Raw genomic sequence first — 26801 nt, 5'->3', positions numbered from 1 at the left:
AAAATTTATAACAGCAGAAAACACGATACTAAAAAATGTTAAATGCGTAAAGGGATATCAAATATCTATCAAATCCTTAAACGATATTTGGGAAAAGTTAAAGAATGAAGGGTTTAAATATATGAACCTTAGACAGTTTAACCAAGACTCTCTGGAAAACTTATTTGGAATCATTAGGCAACACAGTGTAACCAATAGAAATCCCACTATCACGCACTTTACTGCAGCGCTTAAAACAAGCATGGTTACTGGGCTGAAAGTGCCTCATAGCAGAAGTGCTAATTGTGAAGCAGACAACAATAAACATATGCTGGAATATAAAGACATTTTAAAAACTAATTTAAAAACAACAGAAATAAAAATTAATGTTCAAGATTCCACAGACACTGAATTTTATCCTGTGTTGTCTATCCCGGACCCTGAAAACTTAGAACAGCCCATTGAAAATTTGTGTAGCCTTGAAAACCAACCAGTAGTATATGTAAGCGGGTATTTAGCTGCCAAACTATTACAGAACAGTTCTTGTTTAATTTGTGAAGAGTGTTTGAGCGTGAAAACTCCTGTTGACAATGANCCCAAAAATTTCCCTTTTCCGACTAACCTTAAATGTGTCCTTAACTTTACTAATCCCCATACTTTGAAATCTCTAGTTAAATTTATTAACATTAACAAAATTAATTTGTAACAAGCAAGAGCTAGCAGAAAACTAAACCTCCACATTTGTGTTTATTTTTATGTGTTATGTTTATGTATTGTGTTGTCTTATTTGTGATGTCTCTTTGTTTTAGGTATTTTGCTTAGCATATTTTTAAAAAATTTAAATTTATCAAAATACCTACACCGTGTTAAAGCTGCGCACGTGACATTGGCGGAACAGTGTGCCCTGTGGCGAAAAACACAAGTTCATCGCCATTAAAAGAAGAAGAAGAAGAAGACAAATGAAAAAAAATGTCTGTCAATTGAGTTCGAGTTTTTAACCGGCGAATTGATTCGTGTTAAGTTATTTTCTCAGATTTGGTGCAATATTACTGTAAATAAACTTTTCTGTCGTTTACGTTGAGTTGATTAAGTTCCTCCGTATCGGGCGTGATAAAGTTTGCTGTTCAGTGTTATGTTTTTTGTGAGATAGAGACTCTTTTAAATAAGCTGTGTTTCAACTTCTACAGAAGTTTAAACTCTTATTTACTTTTCTGTTTAATGGGTATGTTATCTACTTACTTGAAATATTAGATCTATTTCAAATCTATTTTTCATTAAAAACAACCCTATGTGATGAAAATGTAAATGTACAGTAGAACGCCGATTATCCGAATTAATTGGGACCGGGGTCGATTCGGATAATCGAAAATTCGGATAATCGGACATAGACTGGGGTAATAGGGAAAAACCAACTGTCACACATAGATTAAACTTCAATTAGTTTAACAAACAGATATGTTTCATTTGGCGTTACTGTAGAACTGCTACAATAACGCTCAATTGAAATATATCCGAATTCCAACAAAAAAGTCAAAAATTACTTGGTTTTATTTTTTTTTTTTTTATATTACGCTTAGGACCGATTCGGATAATTGGCGATTCGGTTAATCGGCGTTCGGATAATCGGCGTTCTACTGTACTTTCAAAACTGGTAAATGCATGAACCAGGGCATTGACACTGGTTGGAGAGAAATTATAGGCTTTGTTTAATTAATACCTATTTCATTTTAGGCTTCTACTGATAATGGAGAGTAGAAACAACAAGAAGTGCGTTATTTGTAATAAGAGGCGAAGTCGTGGTGGATCACCCTTACTTTTGAGTAGGTTTCCTCTGGATTCTGACCGGTAAGTTTCTAATAGGGGTCGCTCGCCGCATGTGTCAGTGGCAACACGTGTTTCAGGTGTCTAAGTGGAAAAATCAAATTCTAACGTAGTTTATCTCAAAAACAATCAATTTTAAGCTTAGTTATTTTAATTAATAATAACAGGTGACGGATTTATCTGGTAAAACCGTAAGTAGAATGGAATTAACTCCTCCCGATCCCCCGGATCCTCCGGACCCGGCCTCCTGTACAATGGACATCTCTCAACCGCTGTTTTCCCAAGCCGCAACAAAACGCCGCCTGGATTCGGAGGTTCCTTCTGAACCCGCAAAGAGATCCAACAACCCTTCTGCTGCAATGTCATCTCCAAGCAGCCAACCGGTGTACACGCACCCATCTCTTGTTATCGCACCAAAAGTCTACAGTGACCTTGACAAAGGCCCTTTTATTGTCCACGTATCGCGCATTGAATCCGAGCCTAATGCTCCAACTTTCATCCAGCCAATTAGGTTCGGAAAATTCTTGGTCAATAACAAAATTAAGGACGTGATTAATGATGGTATCAAGAAAATAGGGAGAAACAGAATATCTGTTGAGTTCACCTCTGCCAGTTCTGCCAACAAATTTTTGAGTAGTGAGATTCTATCCCTTTGCAAATACTCAGCAACAATCCCGACGTACAACGTGACCCGTATGGGTCTCATTAAACAAATCCCCTCAGATCTTCCAATGGAAGAACTCGCGGAGTCATTGACAATCCCTGATGGTTGTGGCATCCTGCTTAAAGCTCGTCGTCTAAACAGGAAAGTGACCACAGACGGACAGGCGTCCTGGGTCCCCACTCAATCGGTGGTTGTGACGTTTAAAGGACAGGTCTTGCCAAAACGAGTTTTTCTCTTCCATAACTCAATCCCTGTTGAGACTTATCAGCTTCCTACTATTCAGTGCCTAAACTGCTGCCGCTTTGGCCATGTCAAAGCTCAGTGCAGGTCGAAGGCAAGATGTTTTCGTTGCACGCAACCCCACTCAGCGGATAACTGTGATGTTACTGAAGAAAAGGCCACATGCATTCACTGCACAGGACCCCACTTCGCTCTTAACAAATCCTGTCCAGAGCACTCCAGACAGAAAGCAATAAAAATAGCTATGTCACAAGACAACATCTCCTACGCTGAGGCTTCGGCCATGTACCCAGCAACTCGTAGGTCTTATGCTGACATCACAAGGTCCCCATCCTCACAACCTCTACCCTCTCCATCCCAACCACTCCATTCACAAACATCCCACCTACCTCTCTCCTAAACTTGAATTTTGGGCACATTAGAATAATAATTTTTAACCAAGGTAAATAAAGTTAAAAACGGGACTATTTCCAAAAATCCAAAAATTGTCGACAATTATAGCAATAAATTTACCAAGTGTTATACCACTTTGGAATCCTTATTAAATGCGCCAAATTATGACGTCACTTGCCACACTCGCGTAGTACATTTTTTTTTCAGTACAGTCAGTTTAAACTAGGCAAAATTTTTATTTTGAAAATTTTTTTGAGAAGAATGTATTTTTTTCATCCAAGCTGGAGCAGCTGGTTTTGTAATTTTGATAACAATTTAGAGAAGCATTATTCAGGGTTACATAACAAAAAAAAAATTTGGAAAAAGTGAAGATTTGTGGCAACACGAGCAAAAGGACCGTCACCTGGAGGAGAAATTTTTGATTTTTTTTAAATGCCTATTATTTTTAAAATATGCCACATAGATTTTTTTTTATATTTTTCTGATAACCAGCACAACTTGCCTCAACACCCAGTTCCGGCTTGACGTTACATTACGGGACACCCTGTATAATTTTAATTATTAATTATATCTATACTTTGTTACAGTTCTTTATGATCATTCATATTGCATTCCAAAGAAGTCAAATCCAGTTGAACGAGGTATGTTTATCTAAAATTATACTAATAATATAAAAAAGAAATATTTAATTGTTTGTTTGTATTTGATCGGCTCCGTAACTCGAAGCCAAGATAGCCTAAAGTGCGGGTTAGAACCCCACAGCTTGAATATTGTAGTAAACCCACTCATAACACAATTTAGCTTAGAATGAGGCGTTGAGTTAGAGGGACTTTAGTAATTTGTGTAATACAAATTCTTCAAAAAAAGTACCGGACCAATTTGAAAAATTTTAGGCAATCTACATTAATTAGCCAGGTCAGCTAGTTTAATAATATTTATAAGCTAGTAATTTTTAATGTGAGCAAGACATGTACTAGACTGATTGTACCCTAAAGTTGGGTAAGAACATGACATTTTATTACCCAATTCACATTTCATTATCTGCTTTCAGTTCCCCTTACAACTACAACCAAACAACTAAATTCAACATGTTTGGGAGCTGTGGATATACCAGATTCTGGTATTTCTGCGAAAACAACTTTTGAACCTCTTCCTTCTACTTCCAATGCACCAGAACATATGACCTATAAACCCATTACTCATGGTAAGTGTACAAACTAATTATTTACCTTCTAAAATATGCCTTCCCTCAAACTAAAGAATGCCACCCTGGATGCGTTCTGCAGTCTGCAGTCAGGTCAAAATGAACTTATATGTACAACATTCTAGGTTTCTGTACATTTTATATTAATGCGATTTGACCGTGCGGATACGAACAAATTTATGATAAGATGTTTAAAATATTAAGTTACCTTTTTCTAAGAAAAAGTTGTAAAATCATTAATGACAGCTTCATAAAAAGTGAAAACAATTTTGCTGACAAAAGTAAAAAAGCACAGCAACAAAGCATTGAAAAGTAATCTTAGGGCTGAGGTTCGATCAGCTGATAAGAAAATTAAAGATGTTTATAAATAAAAATCCTATTTTTTCTTAGAAAAAGTTGTGAAAATAAAAGTTTACAAAATTATCATTTCTGTACTTTGTTATAATTTTCAATAATTCCTCATGCCTACAACTGCTATGTCATGTTCAATACTTATTGTAATATACCTATTTTATTTCGAAATAAATAATTTACGTTACAAAACTTCGTTTTACTTACACATAGTATAAAATAAAAATAGTAATCATTAAAATATTGAAGGTTCCTATACTAGATATCGATATGCAATTACAACCCTAGCAAAGTATCGATAATCGATAAGTTATTACGAACGTCACTAATACTGTCAGAAAATAAGGCATTATGTTGGTAGCTCCGCCTGTAGTTTGTGCGGTTGGTAAAGATTTGCGGGTCGTTCTCTAAAATGCATATGTGTGCGTGAGCTCAAAAAATATCTATGGAGTGCCGTCTCTTACTCTTTTATGCTCTTTGGTTGACAGCGTTGACAGTTCGCTAAAAAGTGAGGTTATGTTTGTTTACAAGGTGCGTTCATAAATTGCTAAATATTTTTTTAACATTGATGTTTTTTAAGTAACTAATTAAAAATATTAAAATTCAGTAAGATTAAACATTTGCAAACAATAATTCTATAAAAAAATGTCAATCATATTTTTTTTACAAAATAATAATACGTTAAAAGAATGGATTTACCTTTTAAAAGAAATGATTTTTTATGAACGTAGTTATTTGTGATAAAAGAATGAACGTATATAGTAATGAATGAATAATGAATGGATATAATACAATCACTCATTCTATCTTTTGTAAGTGTTTTGTCTCTTTTTGTCACGTTGCATTGCAGTATATATTTTGCTTTCTCGTCTAGCAATATTTTGATTTCTTGATTCGTGACTTTGTTTTCGAAGTAAACTTTGCCAAAATTACAAACTTTATTTTGTAGTTCTAGTTTTCGTCTATCTTCAATCTCAATCAAGTCTGTTTTAAGGTAAGCATTTATTTTATTAATTTGTTTTATGCAGGTAGGACTTAGGACGCTTAATAGCACAAAAAACCTAAAATATTTTAAGAATCTTAACAGTTATTGATAAGGCTTTAATAAGTTGATAAGTAGATGAAAGTACCTAATTAAATTTTCAATTTAAATTATTGTACTTGCCTACAAATACTGCTGTGGTAGCTACCTACATACATTTTCCTAAGGCTAACCTAATTTAAGCCTTATGTATTTGCAAATAGGGTTGATAATATCCAATTAAAATTTGTTATCTCTTATCAGTTTATCAATCCTAAAACAAATAATCATTGTTTAGATGTTGATAACGAGATCAAACATTGAACTCCAAATTTGATGAATGTGTATTATTAGAGTGGAATAATTATCAATAGGTAAGTAGGCACATACTCTAAATTAGACTTTAAAAATTTGAATTTATCTAGAGAATATTACTTCCATGGGCATACCTAGGGAGAGGGGACTTTTCATACAGGTCACTTAAGAATTAGGGATTGATGGTGAAAACGAGCATAAGTCAAACGATCTGAGGTGGAATTGTGTAAAGCAATCGTAATCATTTGACAGTTCATAACATACGATAAAGTCAATTAAACAAAGCGTTTGACAGAATAATCGTACATTATGAACTGTCAAATGATAACGATTGCTTTAGCTTTACACAATTCCACCTCTGACCTAACAACCCCCTAGGCCAGAAGATGGTTACGCTTGTGGTTACTTCATTATTCTCTAGGTACTTTTCTATAAATAAATACTTTGAACTCTTTAAGGGGAGAAAGTGAATTCAATATTCATACTTTCTGAAGGTATGTACCACCCTAGAGTATAGTTTCTAGACTGTAGATGCAGTCTTAGACCTAGAATGCATCTATACTTTAAATCAGCTGTGAATGCAGTAATTATTAAAAAAATCCCGCATTAAAATCTAGCCACAAACACACTCACAAAAATCTTTTCCGTAAATTCAATATTGTGTCAATTTTTCCCTAACACAATAAATTATTTACCTTACAGGTCACAACCATGAGTCCACCAAAAGGTTTCCAGTTCGCTATAGACCGAGGAGGCACGTTTACGGACGTGTATGCTCGGTGTCCAAGCGGCAAGGTGCGGGTCATGAAGCTGCTGTCTGTGGACCCACAGAACTATGATGATGCTCCGAGGGAGGCTATTAGGAGGATCCTCCAGGAGGTAAATGATATAATTTATTGGTTAATAAGTTTTGAGGCAATTCCTTCAACGGTATACTTAATTTATTTATTTAATGTTAACCCCTTAATTTTCATTTAGTAAAACTAAAATAATAAACTGCCTAAATAATATCCAACCTATTTCTTAGATATTGTTATACTGTATCTACTTTGGCAGGGTGCGTGTGTTTATTTACTTGAAATACAACAACCTGTTCAAAATACCAAAACGCACTTGTCCCATTGATGTCATGTTGATGTCAATGAAGAGCGAATCTATACTAATATTATAAAGAGGAAAGATTTGTACCTAGTTTTGTATGTTTGTATGTTTGTAATGAATAGGCTCAAAAACCACTGAACGGATTTTGATGCAACTTTACAGTATTATTGTTCATAATCCAGAATAACATATAGGCTATAATTTATGACGATCTGTGACAAACGAAATTTCACGCGTGCGAAGCCGCGGGCGGAAAGCTAGTAAGGGATAAAAATGCGAACATTATGGCCTCCCTAACCTACCTTGCTAGCATGGGGAGTGTCCAAATCCTCTAGTGTTCTGCAATACCTATTACAAATAAATAAATAAATAAACAGAGACCTGATGATGATGATGATGATCATAACATATGCTCTTAAAGTGATAGTTAATGTTATTACTTTTTTTCTTAATAACTATCAGAGATCAACCATTAGCCTTTATCAGATTTGATTGAATTGGTAATAATGACAGTACCGGCTCTGCACATCCCATGATGTGTCACCTCATTTATTTTATGACCTGTGTATTCAGATTGATGCTAATCGCTTTCTCTCACAATTACAGGAAACAGGCAACGCATTAGACAAAGACGGCAAAGTCAACACGTCCCTGATAGAGTCAATCCGTATGGGCACCACTGTGGCCACCAACGCATTACTGGAGAGGAAAGGAGCCAACATGGCGCTCGTCATCAATAAGGGGTTCAAGGACCTACTGTTCATCGGCAACCAGGCCAGGCCACATATATTCCAGTTGGTAAGAGTGATCGAAAACTGATTCAGATTATTAGCTCATACTCATGATACATTAAAATCACTTATATGTAGCCCTGAAAATTTTGTTTAAGGCATAACACGATTTTCAGCAGCTTTTTTTTTTAGTAAATAGTCAAGTTCGTGAACTAGTGACGTCATATTTCTCATAGCCATACAAAATTTATGAGTGATTCGCGTTTTTACTGGGCATAAAAAGTTTGAAAATAATGAGCTCTTGGGTTCATGCAATATGTAATTATAATAACTCAAAAACGTAAATCTAAATCCAAACTGACTTTTAGCGTACAAAATTGATACAGCTTTTGATTTCTATTTTTTTACTGTTTGTGTATTCGAACCCTAGTATCCGACACGAAAACCGCCCAACCAGACCTACAATATCTCAGTCAAACTTTATGATTCCAGGACATCAAAAGACCAAGCGTCCTATACACCGAGGTCGTCGAAGTGGACTGTAGAGTCATACCAGCTCTAGAAGACCGCTGTCAAATGGACAAACCTGCACAATGGCGTCAGGTCACAGGGACCACTGGAGAGAAGATGCTGGTAGTCAAAGACTTGGATGAGGAAGCTGTGAGGAATGATCTGCAGAGGCTGAGAGCGAAAGGGATAGAGAGTATTGCTGTTGTGCTCGCACATAGCTACACCTATCATGACCATGAAGTGAGGATTGGGAAGATTGCGAGCGATATAGGCAAGTACTTACTTTGACTTTCATTAGTTTTTCTATTTGACAGCAGGTAGTACTAGTAGTTTGATATCACGATTTTTACGTTACAATGTATTTAGTCTAGAAAATGGTGTGGCACCTTATGTTAGAAGTGTCCCCGTTTTGCAATAAAAGCTTTTCACTCTTTCCATTAATGTCGTAAGGGTTGACTGAGGAAAAATCAGACCTCTGGCTAGCGTGGGGAGCTAAGCCTGAATCCTCTGGCGCCCCCTGCCAAATAATAAATACATGAACTCCAGCTGTAGAGATTAACATTCACACACTATAACTTTTATGGTTCAGTTTGTCTTTAGGGGTACAATGCGGTCTCAATTCATTCCAATAACGCCTTATAACGTCGATATTTCTCAAACTTTGTCAGGATTCACCCAAGTGTCCCTCTCTCACGCCATAACCTCCATGGTGCGTCTTGTTCCGAGGGGACACACGGCGAGTGCGGACGCGTATCTCACGCCTCACATCAAGGAGTACCTGTTTCTTTAAGACTAGTAATTGCGATTGTGTCCTTATTATTCCTCCATAACATCGATATTTCTCTAACGTTTCCAGGCTTTACCCAAGTATCCCTATCACACGCCATAACCTCCATGGTGCGTCTTGTTCCGAGGGGACACACGTCGAGTGCGGACGCGTACCTCACGCCTCACATGACAGAGCACCTGCGAGGGTTCTCACAGGGCACAAGACGGCTCAATTTACTGCAATAGATTAAAATAAGGACATAATTAGGTTGTTTGAAGCGTCTTAGGCCGATATACTTCCAGTAACAGTGTAACACGCTAATTTTGGGACACCCTGTTTTATAATAGTGTCTTAGGATTCACGCAAGAACCTTCTCTCACTCTCTATTTATCTCTCTGTATATAACGTCTGTCTTTTAAGGTTTTACCCAAGTGTCCCTCTCTCACGCTATAACCTCCATGGTGCGTCTTGTTCCGAGGGGACACACGGCGAGTGCGGACGCGTAGCTCACGCCTCATATCAATGAGTGTCTGACCCAATAAGGTCTTTCCAAGGGGGACAAGGCGGACTCAACTCGTTGCAATTGGGCTCATTTTATTATCATACAGACAGGAGGACATATTGGGCTAGTTCGATTTGTCTTAGGCCCATTTACCTCAGGTGTTCAAGTGACGTGCTAATTTTCTTTTTAGGGTTCACGCAAGTCTCCCTCTCCCACGCCATAACCTCCATGGTGCGTCTTGTTCCGAGGGGACATACGGCGAGTGCGGATGCATATCTCACGCCTCACATCAAGGAGTACCTGCGAGGGTTCTCACAGGGCACAAAACGGGCTCAATTTACTGAAATATATTAAAATTAGGACATAATTAGGTTGTTTGAAGCGTCTTAGGCCGATATACTTTCACTATCAGTGTAAAATGCTAATTTTGGGACACCCTGTTTTATAATAGTGTCTTTTAGGATTCACGCAAGACCCCTCTCACTCTCTCTATGTCTTTTATAGGATTTACCCAAGTGTCCCTCTCGCACGCCATAACCTCCATGGTGCGTCTTGTTCCGAGGGGATACACGGCGAGTGCGGACGCGTACCTCACGCCTCACACAAAGAGTACCTGTTTCGTTAAGACTAGTCATTGCGATTGTGTCCTTATTATATCTTCCATGACGTTTAGGTACGTTTCTATATCTTCGCCAGGCTTCACCCAAGTGTCCCTCTCTCACGCCATAACCTCCATGGTGCGTCTTGTCCCAAGGGGACACACGGCGAGTGCGGACGCGTACCTCACGCCTCACATCAAGGAGTACCTGTTTCGTTAAGACTAGTCATTGCGATTGTGTCCTTATTATATCTTCCATAACGTTTACGTTTCTATATCTTCGCCAGGTTTTACCCAAGTGTCCCTCTCTCACGCCATAACCTCCATGGTGCGTCTTGTCCCGAGGGGACACACGGCGAGTGCGGACGCGTACCTCACGCCTCACATCAAAAAGTATCTGCGAGGGTTCTCAGAAGGTCCAAGACAGGCTCAATTCATTGTAATTGAGTCCTTTTTATTGCCATACAGGATGTCCTATAATTAGGACATAATATTAGGTTGTTTGAAGCGTCTTAGGCCGATATACCTACTTCCAGTATCAGTGTAACATGCTAATTTTGGGACACCCTGTTTTGTCTTTTAGGATTCACGCAAGACCCCTCTCACTCTCTCTATGTCTTTTATAGGATTTACCCAAGTGTCCCTCTCCCACGCCATAACCTCCATGGTGCGTCTTGTTCCGAGGGGACACACGGCGAGTGCGGACGCGTATCTCACGCCTCACATCAAGGAGTACTTGCGAGGATTCTCACAGGGCTTCTCAGGGAGCCTGGAAGGAGCTAACGTGCTGTTCATGCAGAGTGACGGAGGGCTGACTCCTATGAATCTGTGAGTTTATTGATAATGAGGGCTATCGTTTTTATACTTAACAGTTGGCACCCTTGACAGGACCTTACTCTACAGTGGCGCCATCTTGATGAGTGCAAATGCGATAGTCCTCCTACCACTTTCGCGCTCACCAGTTGGTGCCACTGTCTTCGCTACTAGCAAGTGACAGGACCTTACTCTACAGTGGCGCTAAATGGTGAGCGCTAAAACGATAGCCCTCATTGCGCTAGTGTTAGTGTATTTATAATAAGTGTATCAAGGAGTAGTAGTAGTTTTAGCTAATTTTTATGACGTCACTTTGTTTGCTAGCTAAATTGACTTTTTTATTTATTTTTAGGGCCAAAATGAAGTTCTAGTTAGGAAAGATATGGCTTCAATTTTTTATTGGTTGCTTTAAAAATTGAGGGAGATCACTTAATAAAAAGTAATATGTTTATAAACAATTTTTCCTTTCATTCTTACAGGTTTAACGGTTCTCGGGCCATTCTTTCGGGGCCCGCGGGTGGTGTGGTTGGGTACGCCATGACGTCATACCAGAAAGAGACAGGCTTGCCAGTTATAGGTAATATTCCTAAAGATAAATAAATAAATAAATTTTATTTACTTTTACAAGCATGTATTTACATTAGGCTGAGGCTGGTGAATGATAAGAATCATAACTGAGTTAGCAAGTTATCATACATTTACGGAAGACATAGAAGGCATACGCTCGTATTCACAAACGATACTTGCTTAAGTGAAGCAGCAAATCGAACGCACAGCGTTAAATATAGCTCTCTGATTGATTCGTCACCATGTGCGTCCACGCGCACTGTGAGACCTCTTTGTAAAGTTTGTGAATACGGGCGATAGTATAGTTAGTGCAGGGAAGCTTGTCTACACTATCGTCCATGGTCGACACTCGAGAACTTTTCAACTTCTATCAGTTTTATGAGCACATCAATGATATTATATAAAAACAAAAGCAGATATGTTATAAGCGCTCGCGCTGTGAATACTCAAATACGTCCCAATTGGGACGTCTTGTGTTTAGTCTTCGTGTGGCCTGCGTCGTGCGCAATCGCGTGCGTACCGCACCGTAAGTTCCTGTTCTTTTCAAAATAAATAAAAAATGCCATCGTGTGTGTTTCGAAAGTGTACCAATTATGACTCTAAAGTAAACAAAATACAAGGGATCTCTTACCACATGTGATTATGCAAAATTATTTAGTATTTATATTTTCAATTATTTATGCAAACAATCAAGACGCCATGTGCCATGTTCAAGTTAAGAAAGAGAAAGCGATCTTGTTTTGACGTTAGAGCGATAAGGATGCGTGCGCTGCGGACATAGATTAGTTAGTGCAGAATCGTTAAAACTATAGCTATCTCTTTCATTTGCGTGCTATTTCGTATCTTTTGTTTCACTTATCAGTTACATTTGTCAATGTGTGCAATTTGGAATAGCTCGGCACGTATTCAAATCGTAATTTCTATGAACGTAACATATCTATAGTTCTTTAATATCATTGGAGCACATTATAATGTAGTCCACTGCAACTTGAGTTAAAGCGATACTTTTTGTTCTTTGGCTATAATAGTTAGCAATAGATATGTCACCGTAAGATTATAAACATCGTTTGATTACAATCTATCTCGTGAGATTGTAAACTGTCGAAAAATTGTGAACCGTAACATATGATTGCAATTTAACGCATTATTTTTCGCTTTATTGTAATCTATCGATGGGAAGCGGTCAAATTGTGATCTCAGGCGCTGATTGGTTGAACGTTATGTGCCCCCCGCCGCCCCGGCACTCGCCATATTTGTTTGTTAATTGGTTTGTTGTTAAATGTAAACTATTGTTTTTGTGATTATAAATTAATTTCGTTTTAAAAATAACATATCTATAGAATTAGTTATGTAAAATTATTGTGGACGTAAAAAAATCTATGATAAACCAACGAATTAGTGCTAGTTTGCGAACATAACGTAAATTACATAAATTTTTCGTGTTTTAATATTTGTATGCGTGTGAACTTAAGTGATCTCATTGAATACTATTTGCCATGTCGGATATTGAGCCTGGTCAACTAAATACCTCTCAAAAAACAGGTATTGTTAATCCGAACGAATTTACCATAGAGTTACAAAAATATTACAGTGGGCATAATGAAAATAGTAAAAAATTAGAATGGACAAAAAAATCAAAGAATACAAAGTATAATAAAATTGTTAGATGAGAACAGCATAATTAAATCTCAAGGTATTTTAATTTGTGTTAGAGGACAAAATGATTGATTTTTTATACGTTTTTTTTATAATTTCCCAATTTCAGTTTGTGTTTGAGGACAAAATAACCGTTTTTGTGTTTAATTTTATTTTTTGTTACACGACAAAATATTTTTTATAAAGGTGTTTTTTTAATATTTCCAATTTTATTTTATGTTTAAAGACAAAATAATTGTTAACTACTAAATAATAATTAAAAACTTGAAGAATTTTTTAAGTGTACCTATTTATTTTATTTAACTAACACCTCTATTTCATTTCTAACTCTGTGGGGACAAAAAACGGATGGTCGTGATTGGTCGCTCTTACAATAAGACCGACCAATCAGGAAGAGCTTTCTGACAGTTGACAATTTGACGCGGGACAGATTGTAATTTTACAGTTTCACTTCGATAGATTACAATATAGCGAAAAATAATGCGTTAAATTGCAATCATATGTTACGGTTCACAATTTTTCGACAGTTTACAATCTCACGAGATAGATTGTAATCGAACGATGTTTGTAATCTAACGGTGACAGATACATCTAAAATTCTTTTGTTTATATCCTGGCAGGTTTCGACATGGGCGGTACATCTACAGACGTGTCGCGGTATGCAGGATCTTTGGAACACGTGCACGAGGCCACCACAGCCGGCGTCACCATACAGGCCCCACAATTAGGTAAGAATTACAAGCATAATTTTTTTAAATCTTTGTTACAATCAATCACGAATGTCACTTTGTCTAAAGCCCGGTCCGTGAGCACGTAGAATTTTGTCCAATGACCCCTAGCTAACCATCCTTATCGCTCGCGCGTAATTATATTGCTGTCGCGACTGTGCGACTGGCACCTGCAGTGAGTGTGCGAGCGCGATAGCAATAAAATTACGCGCGAGCGATAAGGATGGGTAGCTTGGGGTCATTGGACAAAATTCTACGTGCTCACGGACCAGACTATACAGGCACTTGATACAGTTTTTTAAAACCCTTATGCTTCAACCACACCAACGCGTAGGTACAGATCGCCATCGTTGGTGTGGATGAAGCTTTAGGGACTGCGTACATTATCGGGACAACACGGCAAGGGATTTTTAGGTCGAGAATAATAATGCACCTTATAGTTTTAACGCTATGGTTGAAAATGCAATGACCGGAACTCATTGGAGAGGTCACCATATGGGCCGTAATATCCCAGACCTGGCCATAAACAATATAAGAAAAAGTCGTCGTCGTTTCAGCCGAATGACGTCCACTGCTGGACAAAGGCCTCCCCCAAGGATTTCCATAACGACCGGTCCTGCGCCGCCCGCATCCAGGCACCTCCCGCGACCTTTAGCAGATCGTCGGTCCACCTAGTCTAGGCTAGAATTAAGGGCGGAGCACATAGCTCGCATAGTGATGGCCGCTGGGGCAGAAAAGTTCTCGAGTGGCGACCACGAGCCAGAAGACGTAGTGTGGGAAGAAGATGTATTTAATTCGTATCTTCTATATATATAAAAGAAAGTCGTGTTAGTTACTTCGCTTTTAACTCAAGAACGACTGAACCGATTTAGCTTAAAATTGTCAGGGAGGTAGTTTAGAGCCAGGAGAAGGACATAGGATACTTTTTATCCCGTTCGAAATTAAAAAAAAAGTCTGCTTATTTATTGCCATTAAGGCGGAACAAAGTTCGCCGGGTCAGCTAGTTTGTAATAAAAGTTTCTTTTATTCTAGACATCAACACAGTGGCCGCAGGGGGTGGATCAATGCTGTTCTTCAGGTCGGGGCTCTTCGTGGCGGGGCCCGAGTCCGCAGGGGCCGAGCCGGGGCCCGCCTGCTACAGGAAAGGAGGGCCCTTGACTGTCACTGACGCTAACCTGTTGCTTGGTAAGCTATAGTGTGGGAAAAGATTTACAGTGACTGCAAGGGGATGGATCTTGATAGAAAATGGGGGGGGGGGGGGGGGGGGGGGGGGGGGGGGGGGCTTGACTGTCACTGATGCTTATCTGTTGCTTGGTAAGGTACTATAGTATGGCAAATATTTTATACAGAGGCTGTAGGGTGCGGCTTTTCGTAGTGGGACCTGAGTCTGCTATAGGAAGGGGCTGAGGTCGATTCTTCTTTAGAAGGGGGATATGTATAGTTCTGCTCTAGGAAGGGGTATGGGGTCGATTCTGCTAGATAAAAAGGACCTTTGGTTGCTACTGATGCTAACCTGTTTCTTGGTAAGTTAGTGTGGGAAAAGACATAAACACAGTGGCCGCAGGGGGTGGATCAATGCTTTTCTTCAGGTCGGGGCTCTTCGTAGCGGGGCCCGAGTCCGCGGGGGCCGAGCCGGGGCCCGCCTGCTACAGGAAAGGAGGGCCCTTGACAGTTACTGACGCTAACCTGTTGCTTGGTAAGCTATAGTGTGGGAAAAGATTTACAGTGACTGCAAGGGGATGGATCTTGATAGAAAATGGGGGGGGGGGGGAGTGAGTCTGCTAAATTTAGGGGGCTTGTCTGTCACTGATGCTAACGATTATTGGTACGAGTGTACCTTAGTATTATAGCATGGCAAAGATATTATACAGAGGCTGTAGGGTGCGGCTTTTCGTAGTGGGACCTGAGTTTGCTATAGGAAGGGACGGGAGGTCGATTCTGCTCTAGGAAGGACGACGGGGTCGATTCTGCTACAGGAAAGGGACCTTTGGTTGCTACTGATGCTAACCTGTTTCTTGGTAAGTTAGTGTGAGAAAAGATATCAACACAGTGGCTGCAGGCGGTGGGTCAATGCTATTCTTCAAGTCGGGGCTCTTCGTGGCGGGGCCCGAGTCCGCAGGGGCCGAGCCGGGGCCCGCCTGCTACAGGAAGGGAGGGCCCTTGACTGTCACCGACGCAAACCTGTTGCTGGGTATGCTACTATAATGTTGGAAAGGATTTAGAGTAATTGCAAGAGGGTGGATCTAATGTTCTTTAGATCAGTGGGCTGAGTGTGAGTTTGCATCGTGTGTTTAAAAAACCGGCCAAGTGCGTGTCGGACTCACGCACAAAGGGTTCCGTACCATTGATTTATGAAATTAAAATTATTATTTTTTATTTAAGTTATTAGTATGAAAGATTACGCGGTAATAAGCGGTTTACGATTTACGAGGTATTTAAAAAAAAACTACTTACTTTTATCTCAATTATGTTTTTTTTTAGATTTTTCATTATGTTTTAGNAACTCTTGTTAGTGCATTATTTAAGCTAGTTAGTATGAGGAAAGATATCTTAAAGAGACTGCAGATTACTATTATTCTGCTCGAGGAAGGGGAAAGGAGTCGATTCTGTTCTAGGAAGGGAGAGGGGGTCGATTCTGCTAGAGGAATAGCTGTCACTGATACTAACCACCTGTTATTTGAATTGTACAAAATAGCACGAATATATAAAGTACACACAGCTGATTGTATTATCTACTTGTTTTTTGTCACAGGCCGCTTGCTCCCCGAGTACTTCCCTAAGATATTTGGACGCAACGAAAACGAGCCTCTGGACAAAGATACAACCGTCGCAGCCTTCAAGAAGATGACCGATGACATCAATGGTTTCCTGAAAGAAGATGGTGGAAAACAGGTAAAATTTAAAAAACAGATAAATTGATTAAGTAAGAGTAGTTTTGAAAAGTAACTGATGATTTTTCTGCATGTTTCAGATGAGCATGGAAGAAGTTGCCATGGGCTTCATCAATGTTGCCAACGAAGCTATGTGCCGACCGATCAGGTAAACGGAATGTGTTATTAGTACTCTAACTAAACATATCATTAAGTTCCATGAAACATAAGTTAATCAATAAATAAAAATTAAATAATTATGTATAAAAATCTATACTAATATTATAAATGCGAAAGTAACGCTGTTTGTCTGTCTGTTTCGCTTTCACGTATAAACCACGAACCGATTTTGATGAAATTTGGCATAGAGATAGGTTGAGTCCCGGGAAAGGACATAGGATTATTATCCCGGTTTTTGAAACAGGGACGCGCGCGATAAAGGTTTTCTGTGACACAAAATTCCACGCGGGCGAAGCCGCAGGCGGAAAGCTAGTATATCTGAATAAAGTTCAATAAGTCCAGCACGCAGCACGCAGGAAGATTTAATGAAAGACAATGCCACTCTTGTGGCGGAGTTTTGGGCTGACAGTGACACTTGTGTAGGTTTTTTGTCGACACGACAAGAAAAAGTCCGGCTCGAAGGACTATCAATCATCAGTTTTGAATATGTTTTACGATGTAGATTTAAATCCACTGTTGTAAAGCCTTACGTAATCTAGTTTTAAATGGCAGTTTAGTATGGTCATTGACATTTCCAGAGCCCTTACCACGGCTCGAGGGCACGACGCGTCGCATCACGCGCTGGCATGTTTCGGCGGCGCGGGCGGTCAACACGCGTGCGCCGTGGCTCGACAGCTGGGGATAGCCACTGTGTTAATACACAAATACGCAGGTACGAGTGAAATACGAGTATATGAAAATATCGACAAGTGTATCAATGTGAAACTGGGTCGTTGCTCCCAGTTTCACATCCGCGTCTTAAAGGCCTATTCAAACCTGAGCGATATTCGCTACCGCTGTGGGTAGAGGTTCATACCGCGAGGGTTTCGCTCAGGTATTTAGTATCAAGTACCGCGGCAATACCGCTTAGGTCTGAACAGTATTATTACCGCATACCCACAGGGTTTTCTCTGCCGCGGACGGTAGCGAATACCGCTTAGGTCTGAATAGGCCTTTATGCGAATGTAAATGTCTTACTTGCTCACTCTTATAACACTGTACCGGTTAAGCGTTTACAGATATTAAAAAAAGGATAGTTTATATCCCGATTTTTGAAAGAGGGTTATGTTAGGTAAAGACTTTTCGCAAAGTCGTGCAAAAAAGCCAGTGTTTCTTTAGTTATCATTTTACAACAAAATCTACTAGCCTTAGTAGTAACCTCCGTTCTATCGAGACGCGTAGGCGCACACCGTTGATTTTTAGTTGGCCGATAGTTGTGCTCGATTTTAAATTGTATGAAGAATCGGCCAAATCGAATCGGCGTAGTGTGCGCACTCCCATACATGCCCATACTGATCAACTGCCCGACTAAACTATCGGCCGACGAAAAATCAACGGCGTGCGCCTACTCTAATTTGTCGTTTCCTCCCAAATTGACGGAAAATCCCTACCTGTCTTACGAATGACATTTATTACAATAGTAACACTGAACAGCGGCGGCCAATTTGCTATAAATTACGAATATTCTACTAACATTCAGATTTTTTGAAGTTAACAATATGTAACCAGCTCTATCAAACCCCCCAGGTATACTATCAGCGTACGGCATGGCATTAGCCCACGTAGTTCACGAGGCCCAACAGCCGTGCGCGGCGGTGTACTGTCCTGAGAGTTTCCAGCAGATTGATACACAGCTGGACGTGTTAGCGGCTGTCTGCAGGGACAAACTTAGAGCACAGGTATAGTACCTTTATTATTGTCACTATAAGATTCTAGGTGATTAGATTGTGGAAAACCTTGGGGGAAGCCTTTGTCCAGCAGTGGACGTCATTTGGCTGAAACAAACGAACGAACGAAGATTCTAGGTATGAAGGTGTTAAGAACATGCTAGCGGCTGTTTGTAATGAAAAACTCTGAGCATAACCACAGTGCTTAGGTACACAGCTGGACGCTTAGCGGCTATCTGCAGGGACAAGTTTAGATCACAGGTACCGTGCTCTTGTGATACTTACATTCTTGTTGAAAAACAGCATCTATCTAGCTCAGCTGGAGCGTCAGTCACAGGGACAAGCATTGCACAGGTACAGAATCCTACTCTTGTAAGTTTAAAAAACTATTCTTAAGGGTATTAAACATACCAGCGGCTGTCTATAGGGACAATCATAGGGCACAGGTACAGTACCTCATACTTGCTGTACCTACATTACAGTGTTGCAATATGGCATCTATTACAACTGCATAAGAAGCTGTAGGTAGATCCTAGGTATACTATCAGCGTACGGCATGGCATTAGCGCACGTAGTTCACGAGGCCCAACAACCGTGCGCGGCGGTGTACTGTCGCGACAGCTTCCAGCAGATTGACACACAGTTAGATGTATTGGCTGCTGTCTGCAGGGACAAGCTTAGAGCACAGGTACAGTGCCTTATTGTTACAAAAACATCATCCATATAGCTCAGCTGAACGCTCTAGCGGCAGGCACAGGGATAGGAGAGCACAGGTACAGTACCTTCCCATTTTCCTCACATTTACAATATGGCATCTATTACTACAACTGCGTAAGATGCTGTAGATCCTAAGTAGGTATTCTGTCAGCGTACGACATGGCGCTAGTTGTTGTTGTAGCAAAATGGCGTTTAATACAAGTTCTGTATAAGGTGCCCGGCCCAAAAGCCGTGCGCAGCGGTGTACTGTCGCGACAGATTGACACCCAGATGGATGTATTGGCGGCTGTCTGCAGGGACAAGCTTAGAGCACAGGTACAGTGCTCTTGTGATACTTACATTCTTGTTGAAAAACAGCATCCATTTAGATCAGCTGGACATTCTAGCGTCAGTCGCAGGGACAAGCTTAGAGCACAGGTACAGTACCTTATTATAGCGTTAGTCACAGGGACAAAAGAGCACAGTTATAGTTCTTTATTCCTCTAACTCTTACGATTCTAGCTAGAAAGGTATAAAGTTGATGATTATATAAAAGATAAAAATGTTTGGAATGTTTAACTACCTAGCTCGCATCAATACTTATGACTATAATGTGTATATTTTAAAGACTGTAAACCCTTGAAAAGGAGGCTGACTATAGTGACTGAGTATCTTGCGCTGCTTCTTCTCAGCACTGGCCCATTTATTGTCCCGAAGCAGTGGTAGGGTTAATATTGGGACGTGTAAAAGTGCTTTTTAAAAGCCTATTTGCAAAAATAAATGAATTTTATGATTTTTGTGCTAGCGACTGTATAAAGACACAAACTCAAATACAGTAGTCTTTTTTTACCTACGTTGCTTTAGCTATATGGCATCTATTACAACTATATAAGATGCTGTAGATCATAGGTATACCATCAGCGTACGGCATGGCATTAGCCCTACAACCGTGCGCGGCAGTGTACTGTCGCGACAGCTTCCAGCAGATTGACACCCAGTTAGATGTATTGGCGGCTGTCTGCAGGGACAAGCTTAGAGCACAGGTATAGTGCCTTATTGTTACAAAAACATCATCCATATAGCTCAGCTGAACTACTGTGCTCTTGTGATACTTACATTCTTGTTGAAAAACAGCATCTATCTATATAGCTCAGCTGGACGTTCTAATGGCAGTATCAGGGACAAACTTAGACCACAGGTACAGTACCTTTATTCTTGCAAGTCTAGGAAACTTTTAGCACTTTTATTCTTTCTTTTATCCAGCTCAGCTGGACGTTCTAGCGTCAGTCGCAGGGACAAGCTTAGAGCACAGGTACAGTTGTTGCAATATGGTGTCTATTACAACTGCATAAGGTGCACGAGGCCCAACAACCGTGCGCGGCGGTGTACTGTCGCGACAGCTTCCAGCAGATTGACACACAATTAGATGTATTGGCGGCTGTCTGCAGGAATAAGCTTAGAGCACAGGTACACACGGCCACACTGTTAACTATCCATTTCCGTTTTTGCTCTCGCTCGAATCAAATGGTGATTCTTTGCGATAGAACGAGATGACATAACTGGCAATGGGCAGTTAACACTGTTGCCAATAGTACAGTAACTTATTGTTACAAAAATAGCATCCATATAGTTCAGCTGAACGTTCTAGTGACTAGTCACTGAGACAAGAAAACATAGACAGACAGTTCTTTATTCTTCTAACTGTAAGATCCTAGGTATAACAATATTGGACGTGCTAGATGCTGTGTGCAGGGACAAACTTTGAGCAATTCTTGTACCTGAGGTGGAATTGTGTAAAGCAATCTTATTCATTTGACAGTTCAAAACGTACGATAAAATCAGAAGTGTAACAAAGCGTTTGACAGATTTTATCGTACGTTTTGAACTGTCAAATGAGTACGATTGCTTTACATAATAGGGATGATGACTGGGTAATGAAATCGAAATTCTATTTAGTCCGTCCGACAGATAATAAAAAAATTTTGGACACATATTTTTTAATGGTTTTCATAATCGAATAATTACCGTATTATATTAAGTTGAAATGTCGCGTGACGTCACTTTTGAGTAAAAAATCTACGCAAGCGTGACGTAACGCGCCATTTGAACTCGATGTAGCACTGTTATTATTTAATTATGACAAAAAATAAAAATATGAGTCTAATATTTTCTAATATTATCTGTCTGACCGACAAATAATTGAAATTTTGTCATCTTGCCTATTGCACCTCTGATCCTGACCTGATACATCAGTCAGTAGAAATTCCTGAGGGATACGAGACAAAGTAAGAGCTTTTAATAACCTAACCTATACTCACGATGAAAAGACGTGTCCCTTTTTCAAACTAGATACTGAATGTCATTGTCTTTCCCATCAGGGCTTCTCGGACTCGCAAATAGTGACGGAGCCGTATCTACACCTGCGCTACGCGGGTACCGATTGCGCGTTGATGGTGGCGCCCTCTGCCGGCGACTCGCCTACGGCTTGCAAACACGGGGATTTCTATGCGGCTTTTGTGGACAGGTAAGTGTCATAGAAAGAAGAAAAAAGATCAGTGAAATAATCAAAGTGATATAGCCCGCGAAATGCCGGACTTAAGTGGCAGGGGGAGGGGCACATAGCTCGTAGAACTGATGGCCGTAGGAGCAGGAAAGTTCTAGAGTGTCGAACACAAACTGGAAAAGTGTAGCGTCCGAACCGGGGAGCAATAACATTATTATTATTTTATTTTTGTACACTTTGGAGCTCACGGGTCAAAAGTGGCCCGGTCCTATTAAAAATTAAAACGATTTTACGCGCTACGTCATGACTTCACGAATTTAAAATGACCTGGTTATGATGCATGATGATGAAGAGTTTTTGAATTGGTTGCTGGCGAATTTGAATCAGATAGCGAGACTCCTCAATGAGTCAAAATTAATCTATTCTGGTAGAAAATAAACTAGAATCCTCCTATCGTTTTTATACTTAACAGTTGGCACCACTGGCGAGTGACAGGACCTTAATCTATAGTGGCGCCAACTGGTGAGCGCAAATATCCTCATCGTCAAATCGCATTGCGATAATCACCTCAGACTATTATATTCTTTCCCCCAATAGATACAAGAACGAGTTCGGCTTCACGCTGTCAGAGCGAGACGTGTTGGTTGATGACATCAGGGTGCGTGGAGTAGGCATGAGTCAGGTGCCCGATGCCGTGGCGCCGACTAGTGGGAAAGGCACTAAACCGGTGGCGGAAAAGGTAAATGAGCACTAGGTGGACCGACGATCTGTTGAAGGTCACGGGAAGCACCTGGATGCGGGCAGCGCACGACCGGTCGTTGTGGGAATCCTTGGGGAGGCCTTTGTCTAGCAGTGGACGGCATTTGGCTGAAACAAATAAACGAATACAAGATTATGTCGGCGGATTCACCTATGTTTATTTTTATCTAGCACCGAATATTTCTTTATAATGAAGAACTGATTAACTCATTTCTTATTTAACTGTTTTGCAAAATTCTCTTAGATTATGTCAGATACCCGTGAAATACCTTCAGCGTAATAGATCAAATACTAATCCCAACTAATATTATAAATGCGAAAGTAACTCTGTCTGTCTGTCTGTCTGTCTGTCTGTCTGTCTGTCTGTCTGTTACGCTTTCCCGCTTAAACCTCGCAACCGATTTTGATGAAATTTGGCATAGAGATAGTTTGAGTCCCGGGAAAGAACATAGGATAGTTTTTATCCCGGTTTTTGAAACAAGGACGCGCGCGATAAAGTTTTTCTGTGACAGACAAAATTCCACGCGGGCGAAGCCGCGGGCGGAAAGCTAGTTTTTGATATTTCGTGTTCAATGAGTGAATGAATGAACGACTCAATAACATCTATCATTTGTTTATAGTCAGTGAAAGTATACTTCGAAGGTGGATACCAGGACACCCAGATATATCTGCTGGAGAACCTTAAGCCCGAGCAGGAGATACCAGGGCCTGCCATCATCATGGACAGTCTGTCCACCATACTTGTGGAGCCCAGTAAGTTTAATGTTTGTAGATATTTTACCTTGGTCAACGTCTTAATTTGGTTAATCAAAGAGGAACCACTGCGTAATCTATGTGATAAGAATGGCATGCAAAATATGCCTAAAGTCCGGTCGCCGAGCAGAAAGAATTTCGTCCAATGATGGGGTCATTGGACGCTACCCATCTTTATAGCTCGCACATAATTATATTGCTGTCGCGACTGCGAGCGCGACAGCAATATAATTACACGACTTTAGTAAAATAGTCATACAATGGTCATACAATATCATCACTGAATAGTAGAACATTTACTTGTGTCTTTAGACAAAGTGACAGTTTAATTTTATAGACGACAGCACATAAGTCAAACCAGCACCTTATGTGTTATGGCCAATGACGTGATATTATAGAACTATAGATATGTTATGTTCATAGAAATTACGATTTTAATCCGTGCCGACTAGTGCCGAGCTATTCCAAATTGCACACATTGACAAATGTAACTGATAAGTGAAACAAAAGATACGAAATACCACGCAAATGAAAGAGATAGCTATAGTTTTAACGATTCTGCACTAACTAATCTATGTCCGCAGCGCACGCATCCTTATCGCTCTAACGTCAAAACAAGATCGCTTTCTCTTTCTTAACTTGAACATGGCGCATGGCGTCTTGATTGTTTGCATAAATAATTGAAAATATAAATACTAAATAAATTTGCATAATCACATGTGGTAAGAGATCCCTTGTATTTTGTTTACTTTAGAGTCATAATTGGTACACTTTCGAAACACACACGATGGCATTTTTATTTATTTTGGTAAGAACACAGGAACTTACGGTGTGGTACGCACGCGATTGCGCACGACGCAGGCCACACGAAGACTAAACACAAGACGTCCCAATGGGGATGTTGCCCGGGTCAAAAAGCAAGAGTTTTAATTAGTCCGTCAGTTAACTTATCAAAAAATACTCTACACGTATTTTTCACTTTTTCAAACTAATGAAAATTTAAAGAGATAAAGCGCCCCAAAGTTCATAAGAGGAGGCCCGTGACGTCAACGCTTGCTTAAAAATGCCGCTCGTTGTGACGTCGTGCGCAACTTCAAACCACCGCACCATAACTATGTAATTATTTGTTAGATTGACAAATAAAAATATATGTGTCCAATATTTTTTGATATTAAACATTACGGACTAAAAAAATTTTTTTAGGCAACTAGCCTATTGGGACGTATGTGAGTATTCACAGCGCGAGCGCTTATAACATATCTGCTTTTGTTTTTATATAATATCATTGGTTATGGCAATAAGTGCTATTTTGCAACGAGAGTATAGCCTGATTTGCTGTTGACTGTACTAACGCCCGTATTCACAAACATTACTATGAGGTCTCACAGTGCGCGTGGACGCACAGGGTGACACACGAACCAATCACAGAGCTCTATTCACCGCTGTGCGTTCGATTTGCTACTTCACTTAATCAAGCATCGTTTGTGAATACTTCGCCTCGAAGTTGAATCTGTCACGAATGCTACTAGTTAACTATTTTTAGTTGGTTTTACGTTATACAACTACTTTACAGCTATTGCTTCTTTCAGACTGCCGAGCTGAAATAACCAAATACGGTGACATTCGTATAACCATCGGGTCGGGCAAACCTAAGAAAGTGACGGCTGACTTGGACTCCATACAGCTCAGCATATTCTCGCATCGGTTCATGTCCATTGCTGAACAGATGGGCAGGTTAATATCATCTAATTATTCTTGAAGTTCAAAGCAAATTCAGTCTATTTTAACTCCTAAGGGTAGGGCACACAGTACGCAGAATTGACGGCCGATGGAGCAGCAAGGTTCTGGAGTGGAGGCCACGTACCGGAAAGCGCAGCGTAGGACGTCCACCCACAAGGCGGACCGACGATGCTAGATACAGGCCGCTACCAAACCGGCCTTTGTGGAAATCATTGGGGGAGGCTATGGTCGTATCAGTGCACGTCCTGTGGCTCAAATGATGATGTTGATGATGAATTCCTGAGGCTAATCCTCTGACTCAGTACCTACTTTTAACGAGCTTCCAAAAGCACGGAAATGACTCTGAAATAAAATAGAAATCGACAGAAGAACTAGCGAAAAAGTAATTTGGACGCAATCTTATCTGTATTAATGTAATGTAATTAAGATTCTGTTTGTCTGTTTTTATTCATTTCTTTCTTATATTCCATAGTAGGTACCTGATCTATACTAAATAAATAATAATAATTGCAGGGTGCTTCAAAGAACTTCCATATCAGTCAACATAAAGGAGCGCCTAGACTTCTCGTGTGCCTTGTTCGGGCCAGACGGCGGGCTTGTCTCCAACGCGCCGCACATTCCAGTGCACTTGGGTGCTATGCAGGAGACTGTGCAATATCAGGTAAAGCAGTGTGTAAAAAAAAATCATTCTTTATTGATTGTGTAAAATTCGAACATCACGTAACATCAAAATTAGCAACTTTACTACTGAAGATCACAAAAACTGAATAGCCATAACACACTACCACAGAATAAGTAATAGTACAGGTACAGAAGGATTACTCCGCAAGACGATTTAAATAAATGCGAGTCTTGCTACGACGCGATACAGTGGAATTCAGCTCGCACAGCACTACGTACCTACAATTTTATTCACCTACAAGTTTTGTCTCTTTCTATCGTGTGCCTCTGAACTTTTCTTACGCTGTTAGGGTTGCTGTCTAGTGAAAAAATATTAATCTACTTATTTGTAATGAGGTACGTATGTAGGTAAGTATGCATTCATTATGGAAATCCTTCATAGTAGGTTAGGTTCCTATACTATCCTAAGAATTATTGATTACCTACATGGCCAACATACCTTTCAGCATCTTTGGAAAGCGAAAAAAAAAGATAAATCCGGTAGATTACTTTTCGTTTAAACACCCGAACGCCGCACAATATTTCTTTCTCTTTATGTCCATTTTTAAATAATACTTCGATCATAGAATAATAATCATACTACTACAACGCACGCCACGCGCCAGCGTCCTGACGAGCGCGCGCGTGACACTCGACTGATATAATACCCGCCGGCGCGGGGCGCTTCGCTGTAGGTAATTATCGGATGTACCGCGCGGAGTGAGCCAGGCCTGACACTACGTTATATTATTAACTATACATATCTATCTATCTATATAAATAAAAATGAATTGGTGTTCGTTAGTCTGATTAAAACTCGAGAACGGCTGGGCCGATTGAGCTGATTTTGGTTTTAAAATGTTTGTCGTAGTCCAGGGTAGGTCTAAACCACGGTAATACTATCTATACAGTATTCCAACTCGGCCATATTTTTGAAATAAATGTCAACAGTCGCGCGGTACGTCACAGTA

At 40.0% G+C, this 26801-nt stretch overlaps 1 protein-coding gene across 1 annotated transcript in view; it reads left to right on the top strand.

The window, feature by feature from the left end:
- Positions 1–5504: 5504 nt before the first annotated feature.
- Positions 5505–26801, top strand: part of LOC114350208 (5-oxoprolinase) — a 44304-nt gene continuing 23007 nt past the window's right edge. Inside the window, exons 1-17 of the mRNA XM_028300915.1 lie at positions 5505–5646; positions 6691–6867; positions 7696–7887; positions 8313–8601; positions 10826–11027; positions 11492–11589; positions 13856–13963; positions 14996–15148; positions 16716–16855; positions 16935–17002; positions 17592–17725; positions 18580–18731; positions 21794–21939; positions 22516–22657; positions 23298–23430; positions 25020–25164; positions 25684–25831. Coding sequence (XP_028156716.1) covers positions 6700–6867; positions 7696–7887; positions 8313–8601; positions 10826–11027; positions 11492–11589; positions 13856–13963; positions 14996–15148; positions 16716–16855; positions 16935–17002; positions 17592–17725; positions 18580–18731; positions 21794–21939; positions 22516–22657; positions 23298–23430; positions 25020–25164; positions 25684–25831 — 2418 coding nt within the window. The 5' untranslated portion in view covers positions 5505–5646; positions 6691–6699. The remainder of the gene's footprint in view (positions 5647–6690; positions 6868–7695; positions 7888–8312; positions 8602–10825; positions 11028–11491; positions 11590–13855; positions 13964–14995; positions 15149–16715; positions 16856–16934; positions 17003–17591; positions 17726–18579; positions 18732–21793; positions 21940–22515; positions 22658–23297; positions 23431–25019; positions 25165–25683; positions 25832–26801) is intronic.

Source organism: Ostrinia furnacalis, unplaced genomic scaffold (assembly GCF_004193835.3).
Source record: "Ostrinia furnacalis isolate ACB-3 unplaced genomic scaffold, ASM419383v2 OfSCF0817, whole genome shotgun sequence".
NCBI classification, from domain to species: domain Eukaryota; kingdom Metazoa; phylum Arthropoda; class Insecta; order Lepidoptera; family Crambidae; genus Ostrinia; species Ostrinia furnacalis.
This window is presented reverse-complemented; position numbering and strand designations above follow the sequence as displayed.